At 36.3% G+C, this 14903-nt stretch overlaps 1 protein-coding gene across 2 annotated transcripts; it reads right to left on the bottom strand.

Moving 5' to 3' along the window:
- Nucleotides 1–1020: 1020 nt before the first annotated feature.
- On the bottom strand, nt 1021–14793 carry LOC135615640 (uncharacterized). Of its 2 annotated transcripts, XM_065114443.1 has the most exons (6): nt 14245–14793; nt 10141–10227; nt 8392–8574; nt 8183–8269; nt 8028–8099; nt 1021–3088 (listed from the first exon to the last, which is right to left on the bottom strand). In XM_065114443.1, the coding sequence occupies exons 1-6, from the start codon at nt 14443–14445 to the stop codon at nt 1181–1183; spliced, it is 2538 nt and encodes an 845-aa protein (XP_064970515.1). In that variant the 5' UTR covers nt 14446–14793; the 3' UTR covers nt 1021–1180. The 2 variants fall into 2 exon arrangements, with proteins under 2 accessions (XP_064970515.1, XP_064970516.1); XM_065114444.1 differs by lacking the exons at nt 10141–10227; nt 14245–14793 and adding an exon at nt 10023–10097.
- Between the last annotated feature and the right edge of the window lie 110 nt (nt 14794–14903).

Raw genomic sequence — 14903 nt, 5'->3', positions numbered from 1 at the left:
TCTTACCCCATCACGAGATTATTAGAACATAATACCAAATACAAAGACATAAGCGCTTTGCTACATGATAATTAAATAGTAATAAAATAACAATAAAATGTATTTAAATAATAAAACAGTAAAATACCTCTATTTTATTAGATAAATCCGGATCAAATCATCAACATTAAACTCCATATATTTTCTGTGTTTGTTGGTAGCTTCCATGTACCTCTAATTTATGGAAGAATGAGATTCCACTGTTTAATATTCTTACCAATATAGTTTGTCGTTTATAGATAATGCAAGCGGTTGAAATTAAAAAAAATATTCAGTTTCCTTCAAAAAAAAATTCTTCAAAAATGATTAAAAAATTTTGAATCTCGATCAACAATAAAACATGAAACAGTATTATACTAATGAAATATTCAATAAAATTTTATATACTTACATTGATGTTTTATGTATGATGATTCATAAGGCTACGGAAAAAAAAAAGATAAAGGAGGAAGAGTAGAAAAAAAGAGGAAAATAAATTATTAATTAAAATTTTTAATATACTTACATCGACGTTTTATTCAAAGGAGAAGGCCACCGGAAAAGAATGATAGGCCCTAAAAAATGCTTGTTCTCACACTTCAAACAGAGCTGGAGAAAAGCTTACCGATGACATTTCCAAAGAAAAACAAGTAATCCAACCAAGTTCTAAAACAAAAGGTTATTCAGGACAACATTTTAAACTAATGAAAGTCTCATCTACGCCAGCCAAATGAGATTTATTTGGAGAAACGTTCTGAGAAATAGATTGAATTGACAACCGAATGAAGAAAACACCAAAACATGCCAAGCCCTATGTGTTGACTATAATTTCGTCCGATTCCATCCTCATCATATCATATAAGAACTATGTTTCATGAGTTCAAATCGAGCTGTGAAAATATAACAAGTTGCCAGAGCAGACTCGTTTTCCTGGATGAATTGTTTTCCACCAATTTCATAAAGGAGCTCTTCCCTTTGCCTGAACCAGGGCTATAGTTCAACTACAACGAATGTGCAGCGCCGCCGAGCCTATATAAGAAAGAAAGCTTATTCTACAAACAATTGTTTGTATGGTACATTTAAGATTCTAAAATTCCAATCAGGTCAAAAAAAGAAGGCTTCACTAGGATTATGAGAAAACGTAATTAGCTGACGGGTACAATCATTTGCTGCCCATTGTAACATGAGCGGGGAAGAATCTGACATGTCTACACTGTCTCAACTTAACTACAGCATCTGGTGTTCTCCCTGATAGAAGGTCCACATAGATGGCAGCAAGCACAGCTCTTGGATTGGTGGGCAGTGCAGACAGGGCTTTCTTCACCAACAGGCTAGCCTGTTCAACATTTCCTTGTACTGCAGAAATTGCAGCAAGATTTACATATAGCACTCCACGAGCCTCTTCAGGCTTCATAAACATCATACCTTGGAATTCTTCACTAGTTTTGGCATTATGTTGACCATTTAACTCGTCGCCATCCCCATTTCTGTCTATTCTCCACTTCTCCCTTTCTTCGTCACTGTAAGGCAACTGGACGTCGTTTTCTTCTAAAACATAGAATGACAAGTACTCAGCTGCTTCTTCTGGTCGGTTCAGATAGCAAAGTGCTTCAGCCGCATATACATGACTCAGAAATATGTACATTCTAGAAGAGTCTGACAATTGCCTAAGTTCTTTTGCAACAGATAATGCTTTCAATGGATTTCCTAAACTCAACTCCACATAAGCTAGATTCCCAAGAACAGCCTGCCTTATCATGTTGTTTTCTTTTCTGCATATTTCCTCGTATGAAGAAAGAGCGCTCTGCAATGTCATGTTCAAGATTACTCCTCCCTTGGTTTCTTTAAAATCGCCATTACTAGCAGGCATGGAGGCTGATGCTGCACTAGATGCCTTTAAATCACCTGCCAACACATTATTGTGGTTCCAGTTCTTGGCACTTGCAGAGGTTTCATGATTGGAATCATCATCTTCGTTTCTAGAGAATGAAGCACTCGACTCTACCTTTCCATTATTATTCAGTAAATACAGAGCATTAAGGAGACACCGCCGAGCAAAAGGAAGAGAGAGTCTATGTTGGCCATCAGAGGTGATTAGACCATCCTCTACTGAGCGGTCAATATATTTATGTGCTGAGCTGAAGCCATCAATCACCAACCGTCTCAATCTGCCAGATCCAACAACATGAACCTTAACCTCCTCCTCATCTGATAATGAAGAACCACTCTTTCTCGGAACACCCTTTTCTAGAGCTGACACGCAGCATTCAGCAAATCGGAGCCAGAGAATGGGTCTGTTACAAAATATTGGTTGGGTCTTATCAAAACATCGAGCTGCAACCAATGGCCTTCCGCGCAGCAAGTATTGCAAGCCACAGTTGTACATTATAAAAAGTGATTTATCCTGAGAAAAGTTAGAAAGCTTTAGTGGCTTCTCGGACCGCAGGGACACAGTGCATTCTAAAGCTTTAGAGAAGAAAAAAATTGAAGTGTGATGTTTCCCAAGCTGGTGATATATGCACCCCATATTGTTGTTGAAGATACAAAGCATGCCTGGCTCAGACCTATTACTTGATGTCATCAGTAATTTGATGGCTTTCCGATGGTTGCCACGAGCATATTCTAACTGAGACTTTAAAAGGAGTGCTGTAGATGAATCTCCAAAACGTGCTATGTTCATGGCAAGCTTGATTTCACGTTTGGCAGCCTTCAGGTTCCTTGCATGCAGCAACAATCGAACCTTGTAAAGATGTAAATTTAGCTTCATATCGATGGCAGATGCTGCTTGGTCAGCTGATAATTTCAAGTTATCAGTTAGGATGAGCCTCTCCAAGTTCTCAGCACCAGTATCTAGTTCTGAATACAAGGTTTCATATTCTACTGTCTCATCAGTATTTTCCGGAACATTTCCATTGATGCTTGATTCTGCAAAGGAGACATCTGGAGCAGGGATGTTACTTGTACTAGCAACTTTCAATCCTGGGTTTGTCTGTTGTTGAATGCTGCTTCCACAATCTCCTTGTCCTACATGACCAATACCAAAAGATTTTTCCAGGTACTGAATAACATCCTGTAACATAAAAATAAATTCTTTGAACAAACCAACATCCATGCCCACACAAATATTACTCAAATCCATAGATCATAAATTGGAAAGATAAATCACCTAATCACATTATAAAGTCAGCAAGATGTAAAATTATATGTAGCAGTGTATGACCATATGAGCACTTCTATAATAGGTTCTAAAATGAAAACTTTGGTGCCAGCCTAAATTTCGTTGCCATGAATTATCACCTGAATTATAGGTTCTATAATAGGTAACGGTGGCCCATCCATGAATTATCTCCTGACATGTTAACTCAAGCAGGTTTTGATGCCAGAGGGAGTGCCAAAGAAATAAATAAAGGGAAAACTTTATGCGGAACTAAAATTAAATGCGTAAGGCGCAGGTATTCAGGGTAGCTTTTGAGAAGTTTCTTGATCCATGTTAGCAGCAGTGATGCAAGACAATGGATCCAGACTCTCTAAACATATGTGCAGTAATGAATGAAACGATTATTGGATTATTCAAGGCAAACAGGAATGTAGACAATAATCCCAATTGTCACAAATATGAAGTTAATATGAGCATGATAGTGTCAGCCGAGAACAGAAAAGAAATATCTCAAGCAGCACAAAAATGTAAAGATTCACGGAGTAACATCAGGTTGTCAACATCATTACATTACCCGGTATCAAAGACTTCGAAACTTATGCAATTCACATGCTTAATCTAAAGCATTATATTAGACTGCTTGTCATAATTATATATATTGAATTTAAGATGAGAGAACAGTAACAAAACATATCTAAAAGAGTTGGCATTTATTGTTGTCGGGTCAGAGAAAACCTGCCGATATTCTTGCTGTTCGGATCAAACTAAGAAATCATTTGTATACAATTTTGAGGGCTAGAGTTTAGGGTTCTAGAAGCGTGTCAAAGGTGATTCCAAATGGACATGGAGCCGTAGAGCTGATTAGACTCTAGCTTAGAGGAGACAGTTTGATAGGAAACATGGTGCAAGATAAAATGAAATATGTGATGTTGGAAGTATTTAGTTGGACTCAGGATGCTGATTTATTGTTTTTATTGCCAATGTAAGGAGAACTGCAGTAATATGTCAAAAAATGACAAAAGTTGTTGCAAAGAATTCCAAGTGTTGTATTAAAGATTGAAGGAAGGGCATGGCAAGTTTTTCACATACATGATCAACCATAGAGGGTGAAAGGGTGTGAGAGATAGGCTGTTTGAGGGGATAAAGAAAAAAAAATGAAGATATCAAATGAGTCAAGGAGAAAAATAGGGAGGTCGAGAGAAACAAAATCCAGAATCTCTCCAGGATTTCACAGATTATGAAAAAAAAAGCAAAAGCTCAAACACATGCTGATTCTTGAAAATCACATCCGGAATGAGCCACTTACTAATGCCTTCAGTATAAAATAAATCAACAAAGACCAAGTACGGCAAACTCAGACAAATTCCTCAGCAAATAACAATGAATTCCATCCAAAAGCATCACAAATAAATCTCAAGTAAAGATTTATTTTCTGTGGCTTGAATCCATGCTGATCAGCTGGCATGGTTCTGTCCCATAGCATGTCAACCCATTATCAAAATCCCATCATAATTCAAAAATTCAAATCTTGGAAAAAGAAATGTCGAGAACAGAATAATTTAAAATGGTGAAGAGATAACAGATGAAACCCCACTTGATTGATCAAAAGGCATGGCTCAGAACCAAAAAAACAAAAGATCAAACATGCCATGCTAAGCATCATGCTAGTTCAAGGGCTTGATCTCAGACCAGAGATAGGCATTCATGTGAACATCGTGTTGGCACAATACATGCCAATCGGCAATGGCAATTGACAATGCAGACATCAAGATGTATCATCTATCCAAAGATGTATCATCAGGCCAATCGGCAATTGGCAATTGACCAATCACGTAGTTAATCAATCATCTTAAGAAAAGACTACATAGCTCCAAAATTCATGTATCATCTATCCAAACATTTGTTAGAAATTGTGGGTAATGCATAAATCACTACTTCAAGATGGTCTCCATCAACTATTCCTGAATAAAATTGAAGTAAAATTGTGTTTGGATTGACTACAATGATGAAAACAACAAGAAGCCAATGAAGAGGTATCTGAGTCAATTGAGCTAAGTTAATGACAAACCTTAAGAACTATAGAATTTCGATTAAGTAGGACTAAGATTGAATATATGAAATGTAAATTTAGAAACACTAAGAAAAGAACCAAGTTAGGTCAATCAGTTTTAACAGTGAGTGATAGAACATCACCTAAAAAGAAAAGTACCAGAAACGATAAAAAGATATATTTTCTTTTAACTAGATATACTTTCTTGCACTGAGCTAAGCTACAAGAAAGATATACGTAACTGGAAATATCCATTTAACCGACCCCAACTAGTTGGTGGACATTAAGCTTCTTCTTGTATCATACTTTATAAGTTAAAAACATATAGACTATATATTTAGTAATAAGTTAAATATAATTTACATACTAAATTAATAATTACAACTTACCTATATTATATTTTATATATTATATATGTTAGTTTATCAGATAAATTGGATACAAAAAATATAATTCAATGTACAGTCTTGGTTCACAGCCAAAACCAAACTGAACTAAACAATCATTATGAGCTGGACCACTTAAGACTTACACAGAAATTTGTACAGTATTCTTGAGCCAATCCAGGTAATTCAGAAATCGACCAAGTAGACCAACTCATGTTTTATCAACTGACTAGGTGTCATTAAAAAGACTAAATCTGCCCAAATCACTCCTCTTATATTAACTCGGTTCAACCCAATTCATTATATAAGCATATTAACAGTGCCGAGCCAACTCTCGTACCAACCACGATCCAACATATTATTATATTTATCCAATTCATTATCTCTATATGATCTCTTCACTCCTCTCACCTTTAATAAGCTACGAGACTCCAATAGGGCACATGCAGATGGCATTGGTCAATCACAGTGGTGATAGCAGTGATGGCGGCCCCAATGGCCAATGGTGATGACAACAAAAGACAACAACAACAATGGCAAATCAAGAAGTTAATCAGTCTGCTTTTCCACTTATTTTCCTAGGTCCACTCTCCCACTTTTCGTACCTGCCCATCTGATCTCCTTCACAAGCCCTTCCCTTCCCATTTGATCTTCCTCCCTCTATCCCTTTCTCTTCTCTTTCTTTACTTCAACTTTTCATCTTTTTTTATTCAGACAACGAAATTCCAAGCTGAAATCAAATAATCTTTTCCAAGATAGACTAACTTAATTCATTCCCACCAGATCATTGATTATTGGCAGCCAACTTCTCAGTAACCCAAGTAATTGAGATACTCAGATTACCAAGGGTCAATCCCCATAGTCATCTACTTCTAAAGTTGAAGTACCAGATCAAGGGGTCAATTACCACAAGACTTTTTTAAATAGTTATTTTAGAACTCCAAGAAATAAAAAATACATTGGCAACAAGAAAAAAGAAAGTAGATCATTTACTTAAATCCATCCATTTTGGTCTAGTTACATACTGACCCCTCTGCTATTGCTATTTACAACATGATACCAATTTTTTCTTCAATTTTACATCCTCTTTCTGTGGCAATAGGCATCAACTTTAGCCAAATATTATAAAAATCTAGAGTTTTGTTTACCCTTTCCAAAATCAATATTTGGAAAATATGCCCATATAATTATGTATCTCTAAACTTCCAGTCCAATCCCTCTACCCACAAATGGCTGAATCCAATCTTCTCAAATTGGCTTCTCGATCATCGTAAAAAGATTGGTTGATTCGAAGTCAATTCCAAGTATTAAACCTAGACCCACAAGGAGGAACATTCAAATTGAAAGCTTAGATCTGAGAATAATATTGGAGAAAGATGGGCACTTATCCCTCTTGACTGCAGCAAATTGTTGAATGAACTTCAAGCTGCTATTACAGTAAGTCTCTTTCAACTTCACATAACAGTGGAATAGAGCAAAGGTTGGCAGAGTAAGGGACGAGGGTAGTTTGTGTTAGGAGGAAGAAATACTGGGGAGGAAAGTAAGGTAATCCATCTACAAAATACAAGCCTAATTATGGTACTGTACATTTGTGACAAGCTACCGAAGGGCAAAAGCTTAGGCAGCAGAACTGGTTGGGAGTGGTCCACACAACAAAAGGAAACCATCAGTGTCATTGTAAAAAATAGTGAAGAGAGAAGTTTAAAGATTTAATAAAACAAATGGAGGGTCAGTTGTACAAATAATTAGTGCAGGTTACATCATACTGAACAACTACCTCTATCCCAAGATATAAGTCAAACATAATCATCAAAGATCTTTGGAGAAAAAAACACGAAGTGCTCTTTTAAGTCAACGAATGTGTTTCAAAGTCATTAATTATACAAAGGCCTCAAACAATAAGAATGAAGTTCCACTTATCATGACAAAGGCAAGCTAACTGTGACCAACATTTTGCCAATGTCAAATCAATCATGCACAAAATTATTGACCCCATTTATTTATCATAGCTTTAAATTTAAAATAACAACAGCTAAATGTGATCATAGCATGCACAAAAACAGATATTACAACTTTATACAAAAATGCATAATAGTTAATGGTTTCAGAGTTCAGCTTATGATGAAATTGGTGCAACTCCAATGGATCAGTCAATTAACTCCAATTCTTGTTTCCTTTATTTTTATCAAGATCAACATAATTATTAGCAACCATACTATTGGTAGTGTATTTGATGAAGACACAAAAAATTGAGATATCGAAGGAAGGATCCCAGCATCTCAAACGAGAGCTCTGTATCATAATCAATACACTCAGACAATGTGTATCGCAACATTTTCATGTTGTGCTCCACACCATAGAATGTAGAACCTACATTGGGGCAGCAAAAGAAATGACACCTCAGGTGTAAACTTACTGCAGCTTTTGAAATGTCTTGGCAGGCTGATGCAATATCCAATAGAAGAAGGCACACATTAAGAGCTATTCTCTGCAAAAACAAAAAGAACTAAGTAAAGAAAAAAAGAAGAATCACCATATGAATACATAAGATGAATACGAACTGAGAAAGACCTCATCAACAGGCTCAATATTCTGAAATAATTTTTCAAGAACCGATAATGCATGTGCATATTCATGCACATGGTAGAGAACGACAGCCTGTGGAGCACCAAAATTAACAAACATATCAGAATGCTTTGATTTGTGCATTCAATGGTGCTGGTAAAAGGAACTTCTACTCAAAATTTTAAAAAAATAAAAAATAACATAGATATACATACAATGTTCAGCATTATTACTGAAGTGCCACACTCCTCTGCATAAAGAATTCTGCCACCATTTATAGCAGAAATTTGCTGTAGTGAAGCATTATTCACTTTAGATCCAGAAATCATAACATTCCCACTACCATTCCCACATTCGACCTGTTTTCCAGAAGAATGTGCAAGTGCTTCACTTTGCTCCTATATAAGAGATAATTAGTCCAGAAAAATAAGCAAGTAAAGTGCGTCAGATAATTATTAAAAAAGATCTATCACTTTGGATGTTAAAAACAGACTCTCACTTACAAGTATAAAATGTCGGTCCAAAGAGTGAGATAGATCATAGAAAAATAACTAGACAGGTAATCAAGACTTTATTATCATTTACAAATTTTGTCCAAATGTAGAACAAATGGTGAAAATATGCAGTCTGAAGAAACATAGAAGATTGGCAGAAATCAAAGGAAAGGTGATAGATGACTCCCAAGTAACCACAATAGCTTCTGGTATAGCAGAGACAAGAGACTTCAAAGATTACCTATCATAAACCTCAAATTTACAATTGATAGCTAAAAAGAATAGTTGAATAGGCACGAAAAGAAACACCATGCTAGTTCTATATCAACAGAGGGCAGAGATTTTGTGGAACAGTTTAAAGTCACTGGAAAAATACATCAATGTTCATCTAAAAGAGTGATTTTTTCAGGAAAATCACTTCAAAACAAGCAATGAAAAGTCTGTTACTATAAAGAACTGGAAAATCATTACACAACAAAATTGCATCACTTGAATTTCTTAATGCGTATCTTGAAATCCAGTTCATCAGAAACACCTACATCACATGAATTAAGTGTATAACTATTGGGTGTCATGCACATCCAAGAAGCAAATCTTCCTGACGTGGGAATACAATCTAGGCGGTAGTCTTGTAACCACATCCTTGATTGGTCTGATCATAATTCATAAGAGCAACTTAATTCATTTCTTAGATCCCATTAGGCATCAGTAACTCACCATACCTCAAATGATAAATGTTCTTACCATAATTATCCAAATAGTACTTAGCTTTAGTTACAAAAATCTAAAAGAATTATATAATGATTAAACTTGTGTAAGTATATATTATGCCTAAGCTTTTCTAAACTAGAAACAATGTACAAAATTCCTCCAGTGGAGTGAATGGAAGGAAACACTTTGAGCTTTCTTTGCCAGAACCTAATGTAATGGTTGGCATTTCTAAAAACTGACTTCTTGGACCCTCCAAAAGTCAAAAACAAGAAGGGAAGCAAGGAAGTTTCAACAGTGGGAATCCTTGTAAGCTACTTAAACCTTAATGTTCCATTTGTATCCTTCTATTACATCAGAATTGATTCATGCTATATATATATATATATATATATATATATATATATATATATATATATATATATATATATATATATACTTTAATAAAATGCTAAACAATGTATTATTAATTGAATAAAATTTGCTTAAGTTAAGACTGTGTTAACATGACGAGTTTTTGACATGCTCTCTGAGATCAATAGTTAAAGCCGACAAAAGAAATAATCTTGCAACAAATCCATACAAAATAATAAGCCTTGATTATCAATATGTCAAAAATTAAATGCAAAATTAGCATTACTTACTTTAACCTTACAAAGGAACTAAAATATTGTGATGAATATATGATTCCAAAAAAGATTCTTCCATTAGAATGATAAAAAACCCAGGAAGTGTAATCAACTGTAGAACGCCATTACTTACTTTAACCTTACAAAGGACATCAAGCAGATTCCTAGGATCAGAACAACCATCTCGGTAGTGTTCTGCAACAAGAATGTTATGAACAACCTGAAATTCAATACAAAAATGCCAACTAAGATTACACACTCACTTGACAACAAATCAGCACACCAAAAGTACTAATACTCTTTTATATGCAAGTCATCAGAAAAACATAGTACTGAATAGTTCAATAACACAATATAAGTTGAATGAATATGAAGCAGATCTTAGGACACACACATTCTAATTTATACATATTCAATTACGGAAAAAAGTGCAGTTAAAATACTCTTGCTCCTCCCTCCTGCAGAAATGACATACCACATTTAATCAAGCACAAATGCTACCAAGGAATATATCTTAAACAGACGAACAAAAGGTTTTCAATTTCATGGCAAACCTCCAAGCTTGTAACATGCAAAAAATAATTACCAAATCAAAGGAACCACAAAAAAGAGCTTACAATGTTCCAAATTCATGTAATGTAAAGGCTCTAAGGTGATTCATGTAAACATTGAAAAGTAAAGATGTGACAAAATTATACATTAAATTAACGAAAATTTCTATATAGAGCTAATGAACCAAAATTTTGACATTAATTAGTTTATTCTTTTAACACAATGCACCTAGATAAAAAATATTTATAACTATGCAAAATATAGCAATCAACGTATGAGAAAAAAAAAACTGAATACACAAAAAAGAATCAACTTTTTCCATGAACATCTGCTCTCTTCCATTAAAGGACCTTGAAAATTACAAGGAATGCCTGAGGCCTACACCTCCTGGATCAAGGGCATCAAGTAATAAAAAGAGGGAAACATATGATTAGAACTCAAAAGCAAGTTCACCTGCAATAAAGTTTCATATTAAATTATTTGGCAGCTACTGAAGATAACCAGAAATATATGAGGGAGAAGGGAGGAGAGAAAATAAGTAGTAGTTGCAAATAAAGATAAGAAATCCATTACAGCATCCTCTTCAACAAGTGGTTCTCCAATATAAGGTGAAAGAAAGAAGGCCTTCCCAAATATTAAAATTTTAAAAAATACATATTACGATTGATAAATATGATAACAAAAAAAATGACACATTGATATAAAGTACCAAGTTACAATGTAGGAAATAATAGCAGATATCAAAGTTGAGATGTTCCTACCTAACATGATTTATAATTTTATATAGAGGTCCTGTATGCACAAGTTCGAATCACCAGCAACACAAAAACAATCTCTCCACATGGAGATGTCAGGGAGGGCTTAAAAATATTAGTAATATTTAAAATAGAGAAAGACGAAAAGAAAAGCAACAATAAAGAGAATAAAATAGAACATCAATATAACAAGGAAGAAATGCTATGAAGTGCAGCAGACATGCTGTCGGCCATATTAGTAAAATTGATAATCTAACAAAGTCATAAGTAGTTGAAGTCCCAAAACTAACTTGGTCAAAATGCAGATTCGAGAGAACTGATAACTACAAGATTTTGTGTAAGAAATTTACATACATTTGGACCATGGATATGAGCTGCAATATTTAATGAAGGGTCAGGGGGGAGGATAGTGGCAACCAACGGCGAAATGAAGTTGGTCGATGACATAAGCTCACACGTCGAAGAAATGAAGCTACAGAAGGCGGCATAGGAGGAGAGGCTCGAGGTCCGGTGATGTAGGGAGGAAGAGGCACATGGTCTAGAGATGTAGGGTAGAGGAGGCTCGCAACCTGCCGACATAGAGCAGAGAAAGCTTGTGATCTTGTGGCGTAGGGTGAACAAAGCTCGTGATCTAGCAGCGTAGGGTAGAGGAGGCTCGCAACAGGGCGGCATAGAATGGAGGAAGCTCGCGATCCGAGAACATAGTGCAAAGGCAGCCTGTAGTAGGGTTTCTGATTCCTTACACTGGGTCAAGCACGTGGGCTCGGGAGTGTGTGTGTGGAAGGGGCGTGTAAATGCTATGAATAGTTGGTTTGGTTGAGCCAACTATGTCAACTTGGTTGAACCTGGACTCATTTTGATCAGGCGCCCGCCTGAGTCGCCCAGTGCCTAGGCCCAAGCGCACGCTGGAGGGGCACCTCCTTCAAACCCCTCGCTTGACCCAATTATGAGGAGCTCGGGCCTCACCTCACCTCGCCTCGCCCGAGCCCCTTTTGAAAACAAAATCCAATCAATAGGTACCGATTTGGATGGACAAATTAACAATAAGCAGATGGTTGATTCTCGAAATAGAAGGTGTAAAAATGGAGAATTAGAAGCCAGCCAGAAACTTTAAGCCTTTTTCAGAACATTGTGAGTCCATACTTATTAAATTATCAGTTGAATACCTTGAAGATTAACAATAATAACCAGGCCCCCTTTTGACATATAAGACTCTTGATGTTTTGCAAGTGCTTTGGTAAGCAAGAATGATGCTGAGATGGAGAGGAAATAAGTGGAATGGATTAAAGGGAAGATAAACAAGCTCACCACCCAAGAAAGACATCCAAGGGAGATGTTAGCCCCAAAGAGTCTAATGAGATTTAGGAACTCACCACTCTAAGGAATCCACCTAAGAGATGAGAACAGAAACCACTTGAGAAACATTGTGCGCACCCAAAGCTTCCAAGACATGATATATATAGTGGTAGGCTTTGATCGACCCTCCAATGATTAAATCTAATCAAAAGAAATGAAAACTAATTAAAGACTCATACAATAACTAAAAGTCATCTACGAACTCCAAAAGGTGAGCATTTTCTTCCAAATCGGATAGAGCAGTCATTATGACTTTTCCAAAAAGGAATGAACATAACTTCTTTTAGAAAACTTTAAAATTGAACACCGTAAAATACCTCGGCTTCCTAACTGAATAAGCTTTCTAATGATGTATAATTTACCTCATGAATATCTCAGAATGAATCTCGAAATTAATCTGAAATAAGTCTCAAAATTCTGGTTTATTAGACAACTAAGGGACCACTGACACTTGACTTCTCTTGATTCAAAGTTTAATGACACTCCTGTGTCAAAGAAGTAGCCAATTACTGACTTCTAGTGCACTATAGCTCTGAAAGGATCACATTTGAATCTCACAACACTACAAAACTCAACAGGAAGCTACACGTTTAAGAGTTTAAAATGCACTTTACATGACCTAGTCCTAGATAAATGACTCCACCTATACAGAAACCTAAGCCAACCTAATTCCACATCATCCTATTGGGTCATCCATTTCTCATTTACTTGTTCACTTCCTCTAAAATCTCAATCAATAGCTGCTGCTTATTCAAAAAAGAATACTAGGAGAGATCAGCAAATACACAGTTAGAAACATTAAAATTTCTATTATAAATATGAAATTGCCAGGCACTGAGTGATGATACAAAATTTTCCAAGGTATCCCTAAAGAAAGAAACATAAAAAGAACAAACCTAAGCATACGACTGCATCAACAGCAGATCCATATCTATACAGCCAGTGAAAATTGAGTTTGCATTACAGCTATCTAATAACCATTTTTTGGCATAATATGCTTTCTATTTTTAGCACACAATACATAAGGCAATGGCACGGGAAAAGGACATGGTGCTTGTTAAGTATCTAAACACAACGAAAAACAAAACAATAATAGAACTTATTCAAGTTGTCCTAAATTTTTCTTTTAGTAGGAATTAAGTCGTCAAATAACTGAAAATTCATGTTTGTGCTCAATCTTCCAAAGTTTTTTCATCATCAGGGAAATTTTCTTTTCTATACAGTCTAAAGAACAAGCAAAAACATGAATAAGAACTCATTTCTAGAAACGTAAAACCAGCAATCCATGCAAATATTTCTCAGAAGTTAGAATTGCTCATTGGATCAGTAAGGGAGAAAACAGTAACCTAGAAATCCAAGTCAAATGAGCATAAAATTTCAGAACAAGTATCAGGATAGAGAATATTAATTTTTTCTATATAAGAAATGTTAGCAACAACGAACGAATCAAATCAGACAGCTAAAAATGCAACCGAACCAGTAATTTTATGACGCGTGACCAACTTCCGGAAAACAGGAACTCTCAGAAATCTCGCCACACAATCGTACAATTCAAGAGATAAACCCCCACACACCTTCGCATCGTCGTGCTTCTTCTGCAGTAGCTGATTCAGGACATCAATGCACTCTTGGAGCCGCCGGCTCTGGAACAGGAAAGCTGCCTCCTTGGCCAATCCCCTGGCGTCAGAAAGACGACTTTCATCACTCACAGGCCCATCCTTGCTTCCGGCCAAAGCCGTTGCCGCGGGCACAGTCGACGATTCCTTTGCTTCCATCCTCAAATCAGACTGGTCCAATCGAACTTCCAAGTGACGGATAAAGTAGAGGGACGGACACGTGGGAGAGATGGGGATCAGTTGGGACGAATCGGCGAGATTAAGGCGGAGAACGGGCGAGGATTTCAGAGGCCATGGTAGGGTTTTGGGGAGAAGAGGGTCGGAATTGGGGTTAGGGTTTGGAAACGGGGATGGAGAGGAGAAAGAGTTACGAGAACAGCTTGGTCTATTACACTTTAGGAGGCCGTCAGCGAGAAAGGGAGAGGCCGATACGAGGGGCGGAAGCGGAGGAGCTTTTGTACGTAAATAAGAAAGGAGGGAGATGCAGAGACGCAAAAAGAGAGTCGGGGAAATGCACCGAGAAGATAGAAGGAACGAAAACGGGAAAGGCTTTGATTGGACTTCCATCATCGTTAGCACGTGATAATCACGTGATTTCGATAATAAATTATATACTT

This window comes from Musa acuminata, chromosome BXJ2-6 (assembly GCF_036884655.1).
Source record: "Musa acuminata AAA Group cultivar baxijiao chromosome BXJ2-6, Cavendish_Baxijiao_AAA, whole genome shotgun sequence".
Taxonomy (NCBI): domain Eukaryota; kingdom Viridiplantae; phylum Streptophyta; class Magnoliopsida; order Zingiberales; family Musaceae; genus Musa; species Musa acuminata.
This window is presented reverse-complemented; position numbering and strand designations above follow the sequence as displayed.

Excerpts from the sequence above, each read along its gene's own strand:
- LOC135615640 (XM_065114443.1), bottom strand. The coding sequence starts at position 14,445 with ATGGAAGCAAAGGAATCGTCGACTGTGCCCGCGGCAACGGCTTTGGCC. Across the intron at positions 8,575-10,140 it reads ATGTCCTTTGTAAGGTTAAA|GAGCAAAGTGAAGCACTTGC; the intron begins GTAAGTAATGGC and ends TCTCTTATATAG. Across the intron at positions 3,089-8,027 it reads AAGACATTTCAAAAGCTGCA|GATGTTATTCAGTACCTGGA; the intron begins GTAAGTTTACAC and ends TTTATGTTACAG.